Source organism: Lissotriton vulgaris, chromosome 12 (assembly GCF_964263255.1).
Source record: "Lissotriton vulgaris chromosome 12, aLisVul1.2, whole genome shotgun sequence".
Classification (NCBI taxonomy): Eukaryota; Metazoa; Chordata; class Amphibia; order Caudata; family Salamandridae; genus Lissotriton; species Lissotriton vulgaris.
The window spans coordinates 252986706-253005115 of record NC_141700.1 but is presented as its reverse complement, the minus strand read 5'-3'; the positions used below and the strand labels follow the sequence as shown (position 1 = coordinate 253005115).

The following is an 18410-nucleotide window of genomic DNA, read 5'->3' as shown; positions in this document are numbered from 1 at the left end:
GGGCACAGGGTCAGAGCTGATTTGCATATCGCCATTGTCTAACACAGGGTGGTGTGGAGTGCAAAAAAACGATGGATTTGGGCCCAGATCTTTGGACTGGGGTGAATGTGTGACATTGATCCACATTCTGTCCATCACCTGTTTTGTTTGCAATTGCTGCCATAAGTGCACTGGGGATGCTCAGACGTGGGTCCCAGGCACTCCACACCACTGGAGTCAAGCTAGCCGGGCTGATGAGAGGTGTTACCTCGAAACCGGTCCGGTCCTCGGATGCTTGATTCCGTTCTGGGAAGGACATGGCTTTTGTAGTTCGGACTGGACTGTTCCCATGGGGCACAGGGTCAGAGCTGATTTGCATATCGCCATTGTCTAACCCAGGGTGGTGTGGAGTGCAAAAAAACGATGGATTTGGGCCCAGATCTTTGGACTGGGGTGAATGTGTGACATTGATCCACATTCTGTCCATCACCTGTTTTGTTTGCAATTGCTGCCATAAGTGCGCTGGGGATGCTCAGACGTGGGTCCCAGGCACTCCACACCACTTGGAGTCAAGCTAGCTGGGCTGATGAGAGGTGTTACCTCGAAACCGGTCCGGTCCTCGGATGCTTGATTCCGTTCTGGGAAGGACATGGCTTTTGTAGTTCGGACTGGACTGTTCCCATGGGGCACAGGGTCAGAGCTGATTTGCATATCGCCATTGTCTAACCCAGGGTGGTGTGGAGTGCAAAAAAACGATGGATTTGGGCCCAGATCTTTGGACTGGGGTGAATGTGTGACATTGATCCACATTCTGACCATCACCTGTTTTGTTTGCAATTGCCGCCATAAGTGCGCTGGGGATGCTCAGACGTGGGTCCCAGGCACTCCACACCACTGGAGTCAAGCTAGCCGGGCTGATGAGAGGTGTTACCTCGAAACCGGTCCGGTCCTTGGATGCTTGATTCCGTTCTGGGAAGGACATGGCTTTTGTAGTTCGGACTGGACTGTTCCCATGGGGCACAGGGTCAGAGCTGATTTGCATATCGCCATTGTCTAACCCAGGGGGGTGTGGAGTGCAAAAAAACGATGGATTTGGGCCCAGATCTTTGGACTGGGGTGAATGTGTGACATTGATCCACATTCTGTCCATCACCTGTTTTGTTTGCAACTGCTGGTAACCCACACAGCAATAAGACACACAAGTGACACGCCGTTGTTATGCAGTCACTCGGAGCATCGTCCGTACTCTGTAATGAAGCGCTCCTATTCCTGTCAGGTGGGTAAATAACGTGGTATTTGCATCCCTGGCGTTGACACAAAGGTTACCAGATTGTACATGGCTTTGCCACTGGGGGTATAACCCCATGCTTTGAATGGGCCGGTACCCTCGAGCACTGTACCTGCACCCCTCTAACTTGCAAGGATGAGAATCAGCACTTCCCAGCAGAGGTTCGGTTCTTTTAATTGGACTCAGTACCTCCGCTTCTCTGTAGCAAACGGGCAGTCTGGGGTAGTGAGTAGCTGTGCTTTTATATTTATATTTCCAACACTGTATACATCCTGCACATCTAGAGAAGCTTGCTCGCAATGTCGGAGACACCCGCCGCTGCTGCTGTTCTTTGGCTAGGTTTGGTCTTTGGGGGTTCTTGGACTGGTCTGTGTACACTTATCTCGTCCTCAGATGACAGCTCGCCATGCGGGAGATCTTCTCGTCGCAGGCTTCGGACTGGGGGCTGTTCTGTAGGTAGATTGGTGTAGTACATCGGGGGCGGGCAGAAGATATTGGCTTCGATCTCCAGTTCCTGTCTGTCGGGAGCTTCTCGGGCGCAACGCTTTGGCTCAGTCTGAGTAAATGCTAAGGCGGTGTGGTTCTTCCGAGGAGTCCCCCCATCCGACTCGCTGTTGGGTTCTATAGACCTGCTCTCCGGAGGAGCTGGCACCGACACAGCCTCCCTCTTCTCCTTAGCAACAGCTGGGACCACGGGGTCTTCGGGCTGAATCATAGACCTGGATTTGGTATTGTAGTAAGGGTCCTGCTCCGACACCGGGTACTGGGGCGAGGATTCGACGGGAGGCCTTGGCTCGGTCAGGGCAGGCGGCTCCCCGGCCTTCTCCTGCGGGGTGGCGGGGCTGATGTAACGCAGCAGACCGCCCCCCCCCCCAAGATCATTAGGCGGTATCCTAAGGAGATCTCCCCCACCGGGCGCCCCAGCAGGTCGTGCAGCGGGTGCAACCCGCGGTGGGCGCGAGCACTGGGCGTGGAGGCCCCGAGGGGCGCCGCCAGGAGGCCCGAGCGACCGCAGCCAGGGAAAGGGGACAGCTGCCGAGCAGGCGGGGCAGAGCCGCAGCGGAGGCCGTGTCGCGCAGGTCTAAGAGCATGGCGTAGAGCGGGCATCGGCTGAGGTGTCCCAGTAGAACCCGGGCGTCTCTACGGAACAGGCACGACTTGCCCATGCCAAAGGGGAAGAGGAGGCCCGAGGGGGGCGGCCTGTCCTCATCCTCCGCCGGCGGGGGGTGTATCAACAGGGTCGGGAAGTCCAAGAGCCGGAAAGCGACAGCTGGCTGCGGCTGTTCGCCCTCCGGCAGCGGCGGCTCCAGGCGCACCCAGTCTAGCAGCCAGGGAAGCGGCACAGCGCTCCCGGGGCAACAACGTGCTAGCTGCACACTGCACTCACCTCACGAGTCCTCCTCCCGACCTCCGCTCCTCTCCAGTCGCGCCGCAGGCTCCACCAGTAACATCACCACACACCGTCCCCCGCCCCGGGGCCCGAGCCGAAAGCAAAGAGAGCATGCAATACTCACGTGACGTCAGCCCCAAGCATATATGGGAAGCGCGCATCATGGGGCTGTGGCGCGTGGCGGAGATGCTGGCGCCGTGAGCGTGCGCGTGACCAAATCTGCGCACGGCCAGCTCTTTTCACTCCCTCTCCCATTCACAATGTTGCGCGCGTGCACAGCTCCTGTCTCATTTTGTCGGATTTTGTCGGCTGAAACGATCGCTATAGTTCTCTGGCGAGAATGCGCTTCGCGCGTTTCTAGCCGAGACCTAAAAAAAAATATGTGCATACAATAGAACAAATAAAACTAATAATAAGATAATGTGGCACTTCGAGGCTGCGAGGTCACTGATTTTCTAACCGACTTACTTTCTGGTCTGAGCTTGCGTAGTTATTGAACACAAATGTTCAAGTGCTTGAAGTGGCGGTTTCAAGTGCTTGATGTTGGTCGTTTATAAAATAACCGAATACGAGATACAATATTTTGTTAAAAGATTATTAAACCCTGTTATTGCACACAAAGCCACTCAATGGCCCTCTTTAATCATCTCGGAAAAAAAGAAATGTTACGCGATCCCTCCATGATTCAGCCACAAGACTTGAAGGATGCATTCACATTTATTTACATATCAGTATATCGCTAATACGCCATCGACTGGCCACTTTGGAGCACAAGAGAGGTATACAGTCTATTAGAATGGAGAAGATCAAATAGCAGTTTGCAGAATGTTTAACATACAAGATACCTTGCGAGCAAGCGGTTGAATGTCGGTTCCTTCCTTGGTAGTAGTGCTTTACATTGTAACACACAAATCAACCTAGCACGATTAACCCTCAACAGCTAGCGTTTCTCCACTAAGATATTTTTCGACGCTCCCTAAGACATATTAGATGAATTCAAAATATGGACATCACAGTAAATGTCTTTAGCGTGCCAAATAAATGCTCATCGCTGTTACTGTTTTTTTGTACGGGTGGCGCCCGGTTCTTGCAGAACATTTCATGTATAATTACTTTTAAGTCATCAAAGGTGTGAGTTTGGGAGCGGTCTGAACATTTTATTAAGGCACGGGCCCTCAACAGCATGAAACTCCACTTAATTAACTGATCACAGCCAGCTGAGAAAAGACGTAAACAAACACAGTGAAGAGGCCTAGCTCACAGCAGCCATTATTCATTCTGAGTCGCAGATAAGCATCTCGGAGTAGGCTGCACTCCTGAAAGCACTTACCAGTCACATTCCTGAAGAAGAGTTGTTGACTTTACCGCACTGAGGGAGATATTCTCAAGAACGTGTGATAAGTACCACAAAATCAGCTTAACGCAACTCTCTATCGCGGAAAAATAACGCTACGTTAACTCGGTATTCACAACACAGAGGTACCATGCGATAGGCCCACGACAACGCATCAAATGTCTGCGATAAAATCAACGCGACGCCGCAAAAATGCAAAACACGAATGCAAACAAAGTTGCAATGAGGGCATTCGCGATACAAAAAGCTGCGAAAATCACAGGCTTGCAAATCCATCGGATCATGCGGGAAAATGCACTATAAAAGCAATAAAAATAACACACCAACAACAATTCGAAGTACGTAGCACCATGGATGCACCCGGGCCGAGTGCAGAGGCGAACGCGAACCCTACAAGCCCCACAGACCACCAGCAAGGAACCTCAGGTCGGGAAAGGCCAAACAGTAGAGGAAGACGGGGTGCAGTCCACAGCAAAACCAGATCAGCGTCACAGAGGTGACAGAACACTATCTTCAACCGACCCATATGTAGACCAACGTGAATGCAGTCAGAATTTCGAGGAGGGTAATGGAGGAGGCCAAGAGGCGCTGGCATGATGTGAAAAGCCAAACCAAGCACAAACCCGCTGCCAACAGGAAGGCAGCAACAGGAGGTGGGAGTCCTGCGCCACAGGAGGAGCCAGAGGAAATGGAGGCCACAGTCATCAGTGTGGAGATGGTGAAAGGAGTTGGGAGTATGGACACAGCTTGTTAGGACCTGACACAACATTAACAGGGTGTGTAACGACCAGGGACTAGGGGGACGGGGGGAGATGGGCACAATGGCACACATGCACAATGATGTGCAGCACACTGCGCAACCACAATGACCCTGGATCATGCCCCTGATCTCCGTGGCACACTGCAGCACACACACATAGGAATCACAGCTCATGCCACGACAATGTGGTACAAAGTGCAACATCGACACTGCAGAACAGAGGACACAACTGGCTCCGAAACAGGTCAATCACATCTAACATAGCAGGAAACTGTGTGCACTCATGTGAAGAAATGTCTAGGATTGTGTCCCTTCAGGAGATACCTGATCCAGCTGCAGTGGGGTGTGTTACACCTGCATCATCTTCCTCATCATCGTCCCAGGACTCCAACATTGCCTCAGGTGACACTGCAGCGTAACCTCTCCACAGCACAAAACTCATTCAGTAACGGTCCATGGGTTGCGGTGCACTGAGTTAGTGGCATCTGGAGTGCTGAGCAGGGTATCAGGCAGATGAAGGCATCCACGATAGGTGTGAGCAACTCCGTTTGTCTGCTAGTATGACTGTTTCGACTCTGGCAGTTGGTGTTTGGAGGTGGTCCTGGCGGTGATGGCGTGTGCTTCCTGCGGTGATGCGAAGTCCAGGCCGGTCAGGACTCGATTTGATGTGTGAGCCCTGGTGGACCGCAGTTGAGGCCGGAGGCAGCGGACGGTGCCGGGCCACGTGCACATGGCGTAGAAGACCCCAAGACCATCATCTCAGAGGCCATCCAATATCTCAGAAGACAGGGTACCTGACTTGAGCTGCACAGAGTTAGTGGCCTAGGATGCACAGCTGCCGGCACAGGCACCCCACCACTGGATGGTGACTTGCGGTGCACTGAGGTAGGGCCCACGCGGACTGAGCGGGTCCTCATCTATGTCCAAGGGGAATGTGGTGGAGGGCTGCGGGGGACGGTGGAAGGTGTCCTCTAGGGCATGATGCAGAGGGCAGAAGTCATCCAGAAGCGGCAAATTGAGGAGTGGAATGCTACAGCCTCGTTATTACCAGCTTGTCTGTACTAGCTACAAGAGGATGAAGACAACTCCAGTCCATAGACTCAGACACCACCAAAGTTCAACCAGAGAGTTAGGCAGAAAGGCCAGAGCACACTCTATGTATCTATAGACTGGTTTGTCTTAGAGTAGTGATAGTAGGGATAGACCGGACAAAGAGTATAGTTTTCAAAGGTTTTATTCACCCACAGTGTTCCTCACCTGGGAATCACTGTAAATACAAATCAAGCCGACACGTGTTTCGTCACTACATATGGCTGTGACTCTTCAGGGCTGATATAAATAATCAAGGGCGGGGTCGGTGAACCGGTGATAATTCCAACCCGGTCCTAATCGGGTGGTTTTTAAAGTTAGAACGGGCGGCACCGATCGGGTTGCCGTTGCCGATCTGTAGGTGAAGAACTTGTTGAGTATACAAATTCTGGGGAGCTGAGGCCGTGTTGAGCCTGAGTAGTGAAGTCGACGTCAATCGGTTTCCGCACTCGGAAACCGATTGACGTCGACTTCACTACGCTGCCTCAGTGCTGGTCCGGGGGTGGATCCGGGGGGTAGGGGGGTGGGGTCCTAGGGGTTGTGGGTGCTGTGACCCTCTTGGGTGTCGGCCTGCATGATCAGAGGCTCCATGGCATCTGTTGCCCTTCAGGTGTGGCTCTGGGCTGGGCTCCCTTTTGTGGTGCAGGCTGTCGTCCGACTTTCTACAAGGTCAGAGCAGGTGTTAATTTCCTGCTGCTGATGCCCCTTATCGCCTGTTTTGGGATCTTATCGCCGATCTGGCTGGTCATTGAGAATGTTGCGGAGTGGTGTTGTTGCGGCTTCTTCCACGGGAACGCCTACTCTGCATCTCATTAGCGATAGTTGCGGGGCTCATCTGTGGAGATGTTTTTTGCATCTGCCATCACAGTTAAACTAGTGATATGGGCTGTTAGCACCAGCTTGTGAATGGGGCGATAAATTTATTGCTACTTTGGCTGCGTAAAGTGCTGTTAACTCAGCGCTAAATCCTTGAGAATATGCCCCCTAAAGTTATACGTCTCGGTCACTGATGCTAGCTATCAATAAAAAAAAATTAGGGGCCCCTCACACCAAGGGGACAAGGTACAACAAAATCAGTGGGGAAAGGCTCCCCTTCGAGAAACTGTCTCACTAAGCAATGATTTCTCAATCACTCACAGCACTCAACTAAGTCGTTCCCATATGCACTATAGATCCTCTTTCCCTCAACAAGTACTCTCAAGGTTAGGTTATACAAAGTTTAAATGTCATATATATGCACCCACAATTACATCATATCAACACAGAGCATATTAGAATGTCATGTCCCACTACAGTAAAAACAATTACATATCACATAAATATAAAAAGCAATTCACTGCTTAAACCCGCCTACAATACGACAATAGGGCTCAACATAGGACCCACAAATGTACAAAAAAGGATTAAAAGGTTAAGAAACTAATGGTAGCACCCTACAAAACAGAACTCATATCTATTGTGTATGCTGATCCATTATATCTGTCAAAAACAAGTCCCAATGAAGTAGATGTTCTTCATCCATAGTCCCTTGTTAACGGATACTGTGTAATAAATTTGTTGACACATTTTGGCAAGTTAGGAAAGAATTCATTCACCTGCTTTAGGACAGTGTAATTAGGTGTAAGTCTCCCCCAATAATCAGATAATTCATTCAATATCTACAAAAAGCATACACATAACAGAAAATTAAAACAAAGAAAGAGTATCACAGTGTAAACAAAACTTTGTGCATAGTCATCCTTGGTGGTACTCAAACGGGAATGCACCCCTTATTCTCTAGACAGCCACTCCACAGTAGGGGACTGGGCTGGGGCTAAAAGTTTAAGGGTAGTGTTTGTTTATCCAAAGGGTTCCAGAGGCTGGGTCCATTCCTACCCAGGAAGGGCCCATGGAGAGTACGTTTGGGCCCACCCTTTCATTCATGTCACTCCCTTCTGGGCAAGGACACCATTTTCCCCATCAACTCAGCACAATATCATGTAAAAATGGTATTCCAATTCGAATTCCTTCACAACCTAAAACTCCACCGTCTGTATGTACACCCAGAGGTATAACCTTCCACTGGTTCTTGGAATGTTTCCTATAGAGCAATATAATGCATCCATGTATTCCCAATCATCAACCACATGTACAAAGGGATATTTCCTTTTCATAGGATACCCTCTCTGGATCATGCAGCATATCCAGAGAAAAGGGGCCTACACCTCTCACAGTAAAAAGTCCTTGCTTGACATAGGGATACTCTATCTCCGATTCCTCAGGCTTCCCACAGCTGATATTAATAATCGCACCACCTATAAATAATTATTTACAGGGAGTACGTTGTGCTAAAGGAATGAGATGGAATTATTCCTAGGGGTAACTATTAACATTTGAACATTCCCTTACATGGGTTGCTTACTTCTATGACAATGGGATCTCATAAAGAGTCTTTGATTGTTTGAATAGTAGATATGGCGGATACTTCCTGCAGAAAATACTTTTGGCCTTATTGCAAGTTCTCACTGTGGCGATCCGACCATTGAGGCAGAATCAAATCTAATGCTCCACATTGGTTTGCATTAGCACCAAGTCCCAACGTGACCCCTTGTCTCAGACCAGCTCCCAACGCTGTTTCTATCAAGCGGCCATTGAGCTGGTACACTCCCCTTCATACATGCTGTTCATAACCCCTCCCATTGTGCCAGGGAACAGGTGCTATCTGCCCCATTGGAGCAATAGTGGCGTCCCTCTAAAGTCTGGCCGTGTCAATAACGCTGACCAAGCCACTCATTCTGGGGTCCTACAAATCTTCCTGTAGCACACTCGATAGCTCACCCCCAACTTTAATCTTACGCAAGGACGTCCCCTACTTTGGCTCCTACATTGCCAAACAGTCTGACGACCAAAGAGTGGTTGTGTTCGCACCACTGGTTTCAAAAGCTCCACCCTCGTACCCACTCCCTTTCCACTGGCTCCCATCCACATCGGGAGGGACCAGAGTAGATGGATAAGGAAGTGCACAGAAAAACACGCTATATTGGTGGGTCCTATGGCTCACATTCCTCTGTTTCAAACTTATATTGCACCAAGTCCAAGATTGTTACTACTTCAAACAAATAATATTGCATTCACTCGGAGTCAATAGAACAACCCCAGCTTTCTTACTTTCACCCTTTGTATGGGTTACGAATTTATAAGAAAATAATTTTAGACAAAATGGATTGAATTACATACACACTCTGTTCATATGCACAGGGAACTCAAATGGCCAAACCCACCACCTCACGGTTGGTGCCCACCAGTGCGCAATCCAGCCGAGCCTGAGGACAAGGGATTTAATGTATATATTAATAAATAATTATGAAGGGGGTTGATCCTCAATGAACCCCCACCTGTACATTAACCGTTCACGTGCCTTATTGTCACGAAAGCTGCTGTGTGTGTGTCTTGCGTTATTGCCGCTGGAATGAGAACGCAAGTGCCCAAGACCCCTTATATTCCAGTCTGAAATATACATAGGAAGAGAGTTGTCAGGATTCCCGTTAACTATTTGAAAAGTCATGCTGACGCCTGACTGAAAACTCCTGCTCGTAGGAAGGTTAGATTTCGAGGCACATCACCCCGCATGATTCTAGTAAAGCTTTTCTTGCGTTTCCAAAAGCTATACTCCCTTAGTTCACAAGGAAGGATAGATTGTTTAGTTATTCTGAAATAGCTACATGAATTATCTAGTCATTTGTTCTGCAAAGAAATAAATCAAAACCAAAAGCCCGAACTCCCAGGCCACCCACACACCAGCGTCTGTGACTTGCCTCTTGCCTTCGAGTGTAACAAGTCAAAGTGTATTAATAGTTTGTGTGTATGTAAGTCCATATGTTTTAAAGTAGCATTGTGTTGAACATTGCATTCCATCTGAAGAAGGGCTCTCTGGGACTTGGAAAGCCTGAGCATTAGATCGTGGGCGTGTAAAGTAAAGACGTATGAGGAGCAGATAAGTGGTGCTGTCAACCACACCATGCGGAGCGAGGATCCGGGGATCCGGTCAGCAGGATAGAAGCCAGGAAGGACCGCGCAACCCCTGTAGGCTGCTCGTAGGTTCCTAACCCAGTCCACGGGGGCACAGCTGCCTTCTGCTTCAGAGTCAGCCCACGGGGACAATCACTCAAAGCACCCACCAGCAGGGGCTGGGACAAGCCCAGACTCCTGAGACCGCCGCTCTCCTCTCAGCTGCGTCTCCACCGGAACCAGGCCGCAGCGTTCTATTTTCGATGAGCAGCAACAGTGCTGTCATTCAACAGGAGTGTAGAGTTAGTGAACTGGAAGAAATGGAGGGGGAAGGCCCACCGGATTTTTGGCTGCCTAGAAAACCAAGCGCCTACCTTCCATTTGGGACAAGCAAAAAAGGGGGCAGCAACAAGAGAAGATATTCAATTTTAAAGGGTTAATATTCGGACCTTCTGAAGTGCTGTACAAAGGGATAGGAAGCACACCCATCTGATGGGCAAAAAGGCTAGATTGTGCCTGCCTGCAGCCCTTCCTCCTTTTGGGACAGCCCATCCGAACTGGATGATTTGCTTCATGGCTTGTTTAGATAACACGCCTACTTTAGATAAGAAATTGCTTCACGACAGCTGTGAAGCAAACGATCCAGTCCGGATGGGCTGTCCCAAAAGGGGAAAGGGCGGTAGCAAAGAAGCTACATTTTCAATGGAAGGCCATAAACGATTACGCCATCAAATGAAAATGAGGAGCGGGGCTTCAAGTCCCCTTCTGAAAACTCCTCATCTACAATATATCTCGTCAGAGCGAGCAGCGCATGTGCGCTGCAAAGCTAGGTGAGACCTAACAGCCCTTCCTCCTTTTGGGACATCCCATCTGGACTGGATCCTTTGCTTCGTGGCTTGTTTAGATAACAGGCCTACTTTAGATAAGAAAAAGCTTCACGACAGCCGTGAAGCAAAGGACCCAGTCCGGATGGGCCGCCCCAAAAGGCAAAAGGGCGGTAACAAAGAAGCCCACAGTTTGCCATAAACGGCGACGACATCCAATGAAAATGAGGGGCGGGGCGGGGCTTCAAGTACCCTTTTGAAAACTCCTCATCTACAATATATCTCGCCAGAGCGAGTAGTGCATGCGCGAGACCTAAAAAATAAGGTATGGAACTGAATGTACTCAGAGTAATTAGCAGTGTTTCAGAATAAGTCTAGCATTTGTGTCCTTTTTTGCTGTTCAGGAAAATGTTTGCAAAAGTGAACTTATTTAAACAATATGTATATTCCCAGCTGCTCAAGAGAAGAGGCAGACATTTAACTGTACTATAAATAGAATGTCTTATATGCAGAATTAGAAGGGTGAGGGGTTAAAAGGGACATGGAGACTAATTCCACCCTGAATATGTATGAATAGCAGTGGGGATATGGCACCTTCTGTAGCAGTAATGCTCTTTGAAACTCAAAGCAAGAGGAACCGCCCCTCTAAACTGACTCATTCATTCAATTCCTACTTCCTCCTCCTCTTCAACAATGAGTGAGTGAGCAAGAACACAGACTGCACGCAGCTCATATAACCACCTATATGCAGCAGTGTCTTTGTTTTGCCTTTCTTACCCGACTGTGAGGTGTCCGTCTGTCCTCTTTTGGCGCGCACGCAGTACTCCCAGCGCACCTTGGGGTCTGCGACGAACTGCTGCAGGTCTCGGAAGAGCTGGCAGAAGGGCAGGTGGGCCGCGCGGCACACAGTGTAGTACAGCAGGGCCGCGCGCCACAGGAAGGGGTTCTTGCGGAACAGGACACTGTGCAGGCTGGCAAGGCCTTCCTCCGTTGGGTTCGCAGGCTTCAGCCCATACTGCCTGCGCCCGTCTGACGTATGCCAAGGCTGCCGGGCGTTGTTCACCCCGCGGAGGTAATGAGTTCCTGCAAAAGAAAAAGAAATGCATAAAGAGCCCAATGGAGAGTAACCAGAAAAGAATATTCCTCCGGGAGTGCGTGAATATACAGATATGGGGTTGTACAGAAAAGCCTCAACAATCAAGGGACATTCGACAGAGGTAGTATATGTGAAACTGGGCAATGGCCCTAAAAGGAAGGGACAGCAGGGAAAGAAATTCACAACTAACTAGAGAGAGACTGTGAAATAACATGGAAAGAGAAAGAGAAAAAGAAAAAGGAAAATTAGGTTATTGGGTCAGGATAATACAGTAGAAGGGAATACTTTTCACCTACAGGTTGGGGGGGTTGTTTTTTTGTGATTTATTATGCACTTTGAAATTATGGTAACTGAATGGTTATAATTTTTATATCTTTCTGTCTTTTTAATATTGTATATTTTTGTGTAACATTGTAATTAATTTGTTCAAATTTGATAACACTGTATATGTTCTTAACGATGTCTTTCAGACAGTGATCTGAATTTTAACGTAAGAAAAAATATCTTAATAAAACACGAAGAGTGTAAACGTCATATTTTTGTGTGGGCTTGATACATAATGAAAATTGTATTGTTTTAGGGACCGATGTGCATGAGAGATAAGAGTCTGGAGAAAAGTGTATGTAGTCCAGGGATTTCCCTTTGACTTAAATTGTCGACAATACCCTGTTCCCTGGAACTCAGTGGGGTCTTCTCTTTTGTGAAATATCTGCCGCCTTCACCATTGACCACCATGTAAAAATGGGCGGCAACCTCAGCATGCATTGGCACTATACGCTCTGGTGTGGTCTTTCTTCTTCCCACAAAACTGCACGCATCAAGTAAAACTAGGCCCATTGCTTTCTAGAACACTCGAGATCCATTGTGGTATTCCTCAAGGTTGTGCCTCATCTCCCACTGTATATTAACATTCATATGGCCCCCTCAGCAAACCACCTGGATTCCTACAAGTCTGGGTACCCGATGTATGCAGATAACACCCAACTCCACCTGAAGCTTCAAAACAACTATGAAAACTCCCTCAAGGTTTCCCAAGGCATCTAACATATTCACCAGTGGAGGCAAAATTTGCTGGCTATACCGCAAAGGGGGAAATGGCGCAGTAGCATTTTTACTTTAGTTCTACATTCAAGATGGTTTCTGTCAAATCTGCAGACAACTGTTGTTCAGCAGCTCTGCATGGAAACCAGGAAACAATAACAGAAGTGCGTAATGGGATACAGGAATGGGAGTAAAAGGCAAAGGGAAGCCCCCAAAAGCCAAGAAGCGCAGAAGAACGACTGCAACAAGAAAATGCAAAACTAATACCAACTGAGCTATTGTGCTGTGTATCACATTGCTGCAACTTAAATTCTCGAACCGGAACCCTCCTCCGCAATTCAATTGGTCAGCTTGAGACAAAAGGTGCCAAGGAATATGAAAAGGGCAGATGCAGAGGAAACAATTATTCCCCGAGTTTGGAGAGTGATCCCACCTAGGAGTGTGGAGTAAAAGGCATTGAAATGACTGTAAACAAAAAACACACAACAGGGATGAAGACAACAAAGGACCAGAGAAAGGACGAACATGGAGACAGATTCACCGCGTCTACTGTGGCACTACTTTTGGGACCGGTTTTCACCAAGTGTTAACCATTCAATAATTTCACGACAGCAGAGGTGCGTTTCTTAGCGACTTTTTAGTTGTCGTTGCAGTTTTATATAGCGCAAAGTCGACCCAAAGGTATCAGAGCACTTTAACTGAGTACTGGATGCATTACAGACAGGCACATTCATTTCTTTAGTCACAGGGAGATTACGTGATTTTCCCAGAAGCACACTATGTTTGAGCCTCCTGCCAGGCTCGAATCTGGTTCCCCAGCTTCAAAGTTGGCTGCTCTAGCCGCTAAGCCAGGGAGAGGGGGAGCACAGATCTTCCCTTAGCGACACAATCATTTGAAATGTGTGTATTGATTGAATGAGCGAGGCATTTCAATAGAGCATGGCTACTCCAAGGAGTGTCCCAGTGCTTTTAGGCATGCAAAAGGCATGCATAAGGTGAATAGACCTGAGATCGTTGCACATACTCCCCATTATAGTCTGAATAAGAATGTTTTCAACTCTTTTTTTAATTTAGCTTCTCCAGGAATCCGTCTAAAATAATCTGGTAGTTTGGTTTTCGGCCGATTTTGGTACAGGGCCGATTTTGCAGCTATACTGCAAATAAAGTCCCTGAAATAAAAAACGTTTTTTGGCCCCAGCGGCCCAAAACCAGCCCCCACCCGTGCAGCACACAGGTGCCTGCTTGGCCAGTCCGGCCCTGCCTCTGCTATTTCAGAAAGCGAGGAGTCAGAATAAGACCCGCAGAGCTAGAGCGCAACAGCCTCCCAGGATAGTATGCCTCAAAGCGGTCATTTAGGTACCCTATTGTGGAGGGTTGCTATGTTAGAGTCGGTGCTTTATACCTAATTTGCTGATGAACTAGCAGTCAGATAATCTTGCCCTGAAAATAAGACACTGCAGTGTAATTCGGAACTTTGTATAATAGGCGGACTGCCATATTCTGCATGACCTGTAAACGCTGGACCAGATATTCCGTGAGGCCAAGGTACAGGACATTAGCGAAGTCCAATCTGGGTAATATCAGGGCTCTAACCACTGTGATTTGGGCCTCGTGGGCAAGCAAGTGAGTAACTCCAGCATGCGAAAAATCCAAAAACAGGATTTCACCACTGTTGACACCTGTGCTCCAAATGAAAGCTTGGTATCAAACAGCACACCAAGATCACAGGAGAATGCAGTTCCTATTTAGTACAGATTTGTCTGCTTAGGTCAGTTAAGTTCCACAGAGTCTGTAGGAAGCATTATCTGTAGGAACAAATGCCCTCGCACACCTAGATAGGTGTCATGCTTCATTATTGGGCTTTTGCTCCACTTCGGGCCGGCCTGCAATGCCAGACGGGCACCCTCAATGGGGGCTCTTTACCGAAGATCTTTTTATAAGCTGTATGGTGAAGTGGAGGTAAAATAGTAGATTGGTGTATTTTAAGTAAATATGTGAAAGAGTGGGATAAAAATAGGACAGGGGTACTTTATAGAAATATTATATACATGGAGTCCTGCTGCCTATGTTAAAATATGTGGTGCCACCTATTAGAAGTGATTATCTAAGGTAGCTGAAGGCTGAAATGTTTCATACCTAATTTAGTTATGTGAATGATTTAGCGGCTTTTCTTCAGGACCATAAAAACGTAATCTGAATGATGAAGCCTGACACTCATCTAGGTGTGTGAGGGTATTTGTTCTTACAAACAGAGTAATGCTCCCTGCAGACTCTGTGGAACTTGACGGACCTAAGCAGACAAATCAGTACTTACTAGGAACAGCATACCCCTGTGATCTTGATTATCTTATAGGAGCTGGATCTTATTGCGCTCCCTCCTTCTTGATATATAACAGCACACCCAGATTGCTGGCCACCGCCACAGAAGTGGGCGGCGGGGGAAGACTGTCGGGTCAGGTCCCAACCCATCCAGGAAGGGGATCCTGCCCAAATAATAAGACTTCCGTCTCATCAGAGTTTCACTGCAGTCTACTGATCTTCAGCCAATCTTGTAGTGCCGCCAGACAATTGGCAAAGGCTGCCCTCGCAGGCTCTCAATCATATGCGAGCAAGAGTTGAGTATCATCAGCATAAAAGATAATATTGGGATTATAGGAATCAACCAAATATGACAAAGGAGACATATAAATATTAAACCGTGTGGGGCTAGGAGAGGAACCTTGTGGCACCCCAATTTCAGCTCTTTACCTCCCGAAGCATATGGTTTCATCCATACCACCTGCTCGCGACCTTCAATGAAAGAGCCTAGTCAACTCAGCACAGACCCTGTTACCCCCAGGTGTTTTAACCTGTGCAGCAAGAAGTTGTGATCCACGGTATCCAATGTTGCTGACAGGTCCAACAGCACAAGTGCCATATTGAGGCCGAGACCAGGTTGAACTTAATGGACTCTGAGACCTCGAATAGTGTGGTCTCGGTGCTGTGGAGGGCTCTGAACCCCAAATGAGAGGTGTGAAGTAAGTTATTTTCAGTTAAAAAGGCGGTGAGTTTCCGATTTACCGATTTCTCGTGCACTTTTGATGCTGCTGGCAGCAACGAGACTGGCCTGAAATTTGCTAGGCATTCAGGACCAACATTAGCCTTTTTTTAATAAGGGAATCACCCTAGCTCTTTTCCAGTCGTGAGGTATTACACCTGTGTCGAGGGAGCTAGCAAATAGCTTCTGGTACACCGGAGCAATAATGTCCGAGATTGACTTTAATATGTGGGGGGTATCGGATCGATTGGGGACCCTGATCTGCAATTCAAAAAAGAGGCATTCACGTCCTCCACAGATGGCACCAGAAAAGTAGCCAGTAATGGGTGCTGTGATCGACCCGATGGTTCTTCTAACTGCAATCCTACCGGAATGTTATTGTCCCCCAACAAGTTAGTCTGGATTCTGAGGATTTTCTCTTCAAAACAGTCACTCAATCGGGAGCATAGGGACTGAATAGGTTTCAGTGGAGGGGACGTAACTTTAGGATCAGTAAAGTTAGTTATTATTTTGAAAATCTCCCTCCCATCATTCTCAGCCTCATTAATTCAATGGGATTAGAAGGTGCTGCAAGTCCTCTTAAGGTTTTTATTCTAAGATTTCAGGGCCAATTTATAAGTGACTTTATCAGGGTCTAGATACACGTGCCGCCACACTCTTTCTAGTTTTTTGCACGCTGCTCTTTCATTAGCTAATACCTTCGTGAACCAGCGGGCTGACAGTCTTTGTAGCCTTTCTTGAGGCCGAAGTGGGGGCTACAAGATCAGCCACCCTCCTGAGCCATGAGATGATCGCCCTGTCGCCTTCTCGAACGGAGTCCAGGATCTCGGGTTTAGAGTCCAGAAGGGTGCTCTTTAACTAATCCGGGGGTACCCTACTCCAATATCTGTTTTCATATTGTGGCAGTACAGGGCGGGGCTATTTTAGACAATCAAACATCCACGAAAAAGGCAGAAGGAAGTGATCAGACTATGGTACTGGATAGCGAGACCCCCCTTTTAGTGTTGCATTAAAGAATATGCCATCAATGGTATGGCCAGCTATATGGCTGGGCCCCATAGGGGCTTTCACTAAATTAAAGTAGGCTAAAGCTTCCATTAAACACATATTTAAAGGCTCCTCTGCCAACTCTAAGAGAATATTGAAATCACCAAGCATGGTGAAGCTGGCGTAAGAGATGCATTTAGGGGCTAAAACTTGATTAAGGGATGAGACAATCTCCTGCATATCCTGGGGGGCGATAGAAAGGTAATGCTGTCCATCAGTGGATACGATAAAGCCCAGGGTTTCTGCTCCTATAATCCCCTTCAGCTTAAAACTCTTAGTTATATATCTTTTTAAAAACCATTGCTTCCCTACCTCCTCTTCTTCCTCCCCTGTCTGAATGTACACACACACACAAACACATACTTATTGAGATTTGCAATTACAATTGTGAGTTCTAATGCACACTTATGTAACACAAATTATTGCTTCGCTATTGTAAGTTAGCCGCGCTAATTCTGGCCAATGCAAATAACTTTACTAAATGTGGCCCATAGTAACGATTACACATTGTTGCCTGGGAGCCTTGGCAAGCTGGGGTGTATTGTGGGCTGGTTGACCGTTCCAATTTCAGACTTAATTTACTGAGCACTTCCTCAGGCTCACCATTTCCGTCTAGACAATAGATTGTCAGCATCATGTGCTAGCCATTTTAAAATGTGCCACTTCTTGTCACAGGGGTACATTGAGTCACCATGCAGAGTGGCTTCAGGAGGTACCTCTCCTACCAAGAGAGACAGGACAGCTCTTCGGGGGGGCTGCACTATATGTGCACACACTAGCTCTCACTGTCAGCCTTGCTGCTTCATTACAAGTATCCTATAGGCTTGGGCAGTCTTAATAGACGGGTTCTTGAAAATCGACAAGCATTTCAGAAGAGGCCGGCAGGATGAATTCATCATGGGGGTATCCCAAAATGAATGACAGTATATGACGACATAGCCAGACTTACGTCAATTGTTTGTCACTCCCTAAATACCTAATTAGGCTGGCCCCGTTCTAGTCTTGGGGTTGTCTTAAATTGCGATAATTCCTGGGGTATCACTAGCTTGGCTGTATTATATGCCAAGCAGCTTAAAGAGACAGAGTAAAACAGAATTATGTATTTAAGAGCTATCCATCCCATGTGTTTTTTGCTGTTCACTGTTTCTTGGAAGGCTAGTGCGGCATGCAGTATTTGGTGTGGTTAGAACATGCACTGCAGTGTCAAATCCAGCTAGAATGTCAAATCATGCTTGGTAGGTCTACTGGGTTTACATATAACACTGGGTCGCACTTGAAAGGACAAGAACAGGATGCCAATACAATTCTTGTGTATCCAAAGTCAAGTTGCTGGAAAATCCTGCTATTTTTTTTACAAGACATCTATCTACTTTATTGAGGGTACAGCTGCTTCAAACTGATTTTTTGTTGAAAGATGTGGGAAGACACTAGAATTGCCATAGTATACTCCCCACACACACAGAACTCAGAGCTCAAGTTTAGTTTGGCGGAAGGCTTTCGCCATCTTGAAAATGCCCA

General features: G+C 47.6%; 1 protein-coding gene and 1 pseudogene across 1 annotated transcript in view; both read right to left on the bottom strand.

Annotated features, from left to right (window-relative positions):
• Positions 1-18410, bottom strand: part of MATCAP1 (microtubule associated tyrosine carboxypeptidase 1) — a 180932-nt gene that overhangs the window by 99596 nt on the left and 62926 nt on the right. The window contains exon 5 of the mRNA XM_086947776.1: positions 11449-11754. Coding sequence (XP_086803902.1) covers positions 11449-11754 — 306 coding nt within the window. The remainder of the gene's footprint in view (positions 1-11448; positions 11755-18410) is intronic.
• On the bottom strand, positions 1548-9404 carry LOC147673890 (microtubule-associated protein 10-like; annotated as a pseudogene).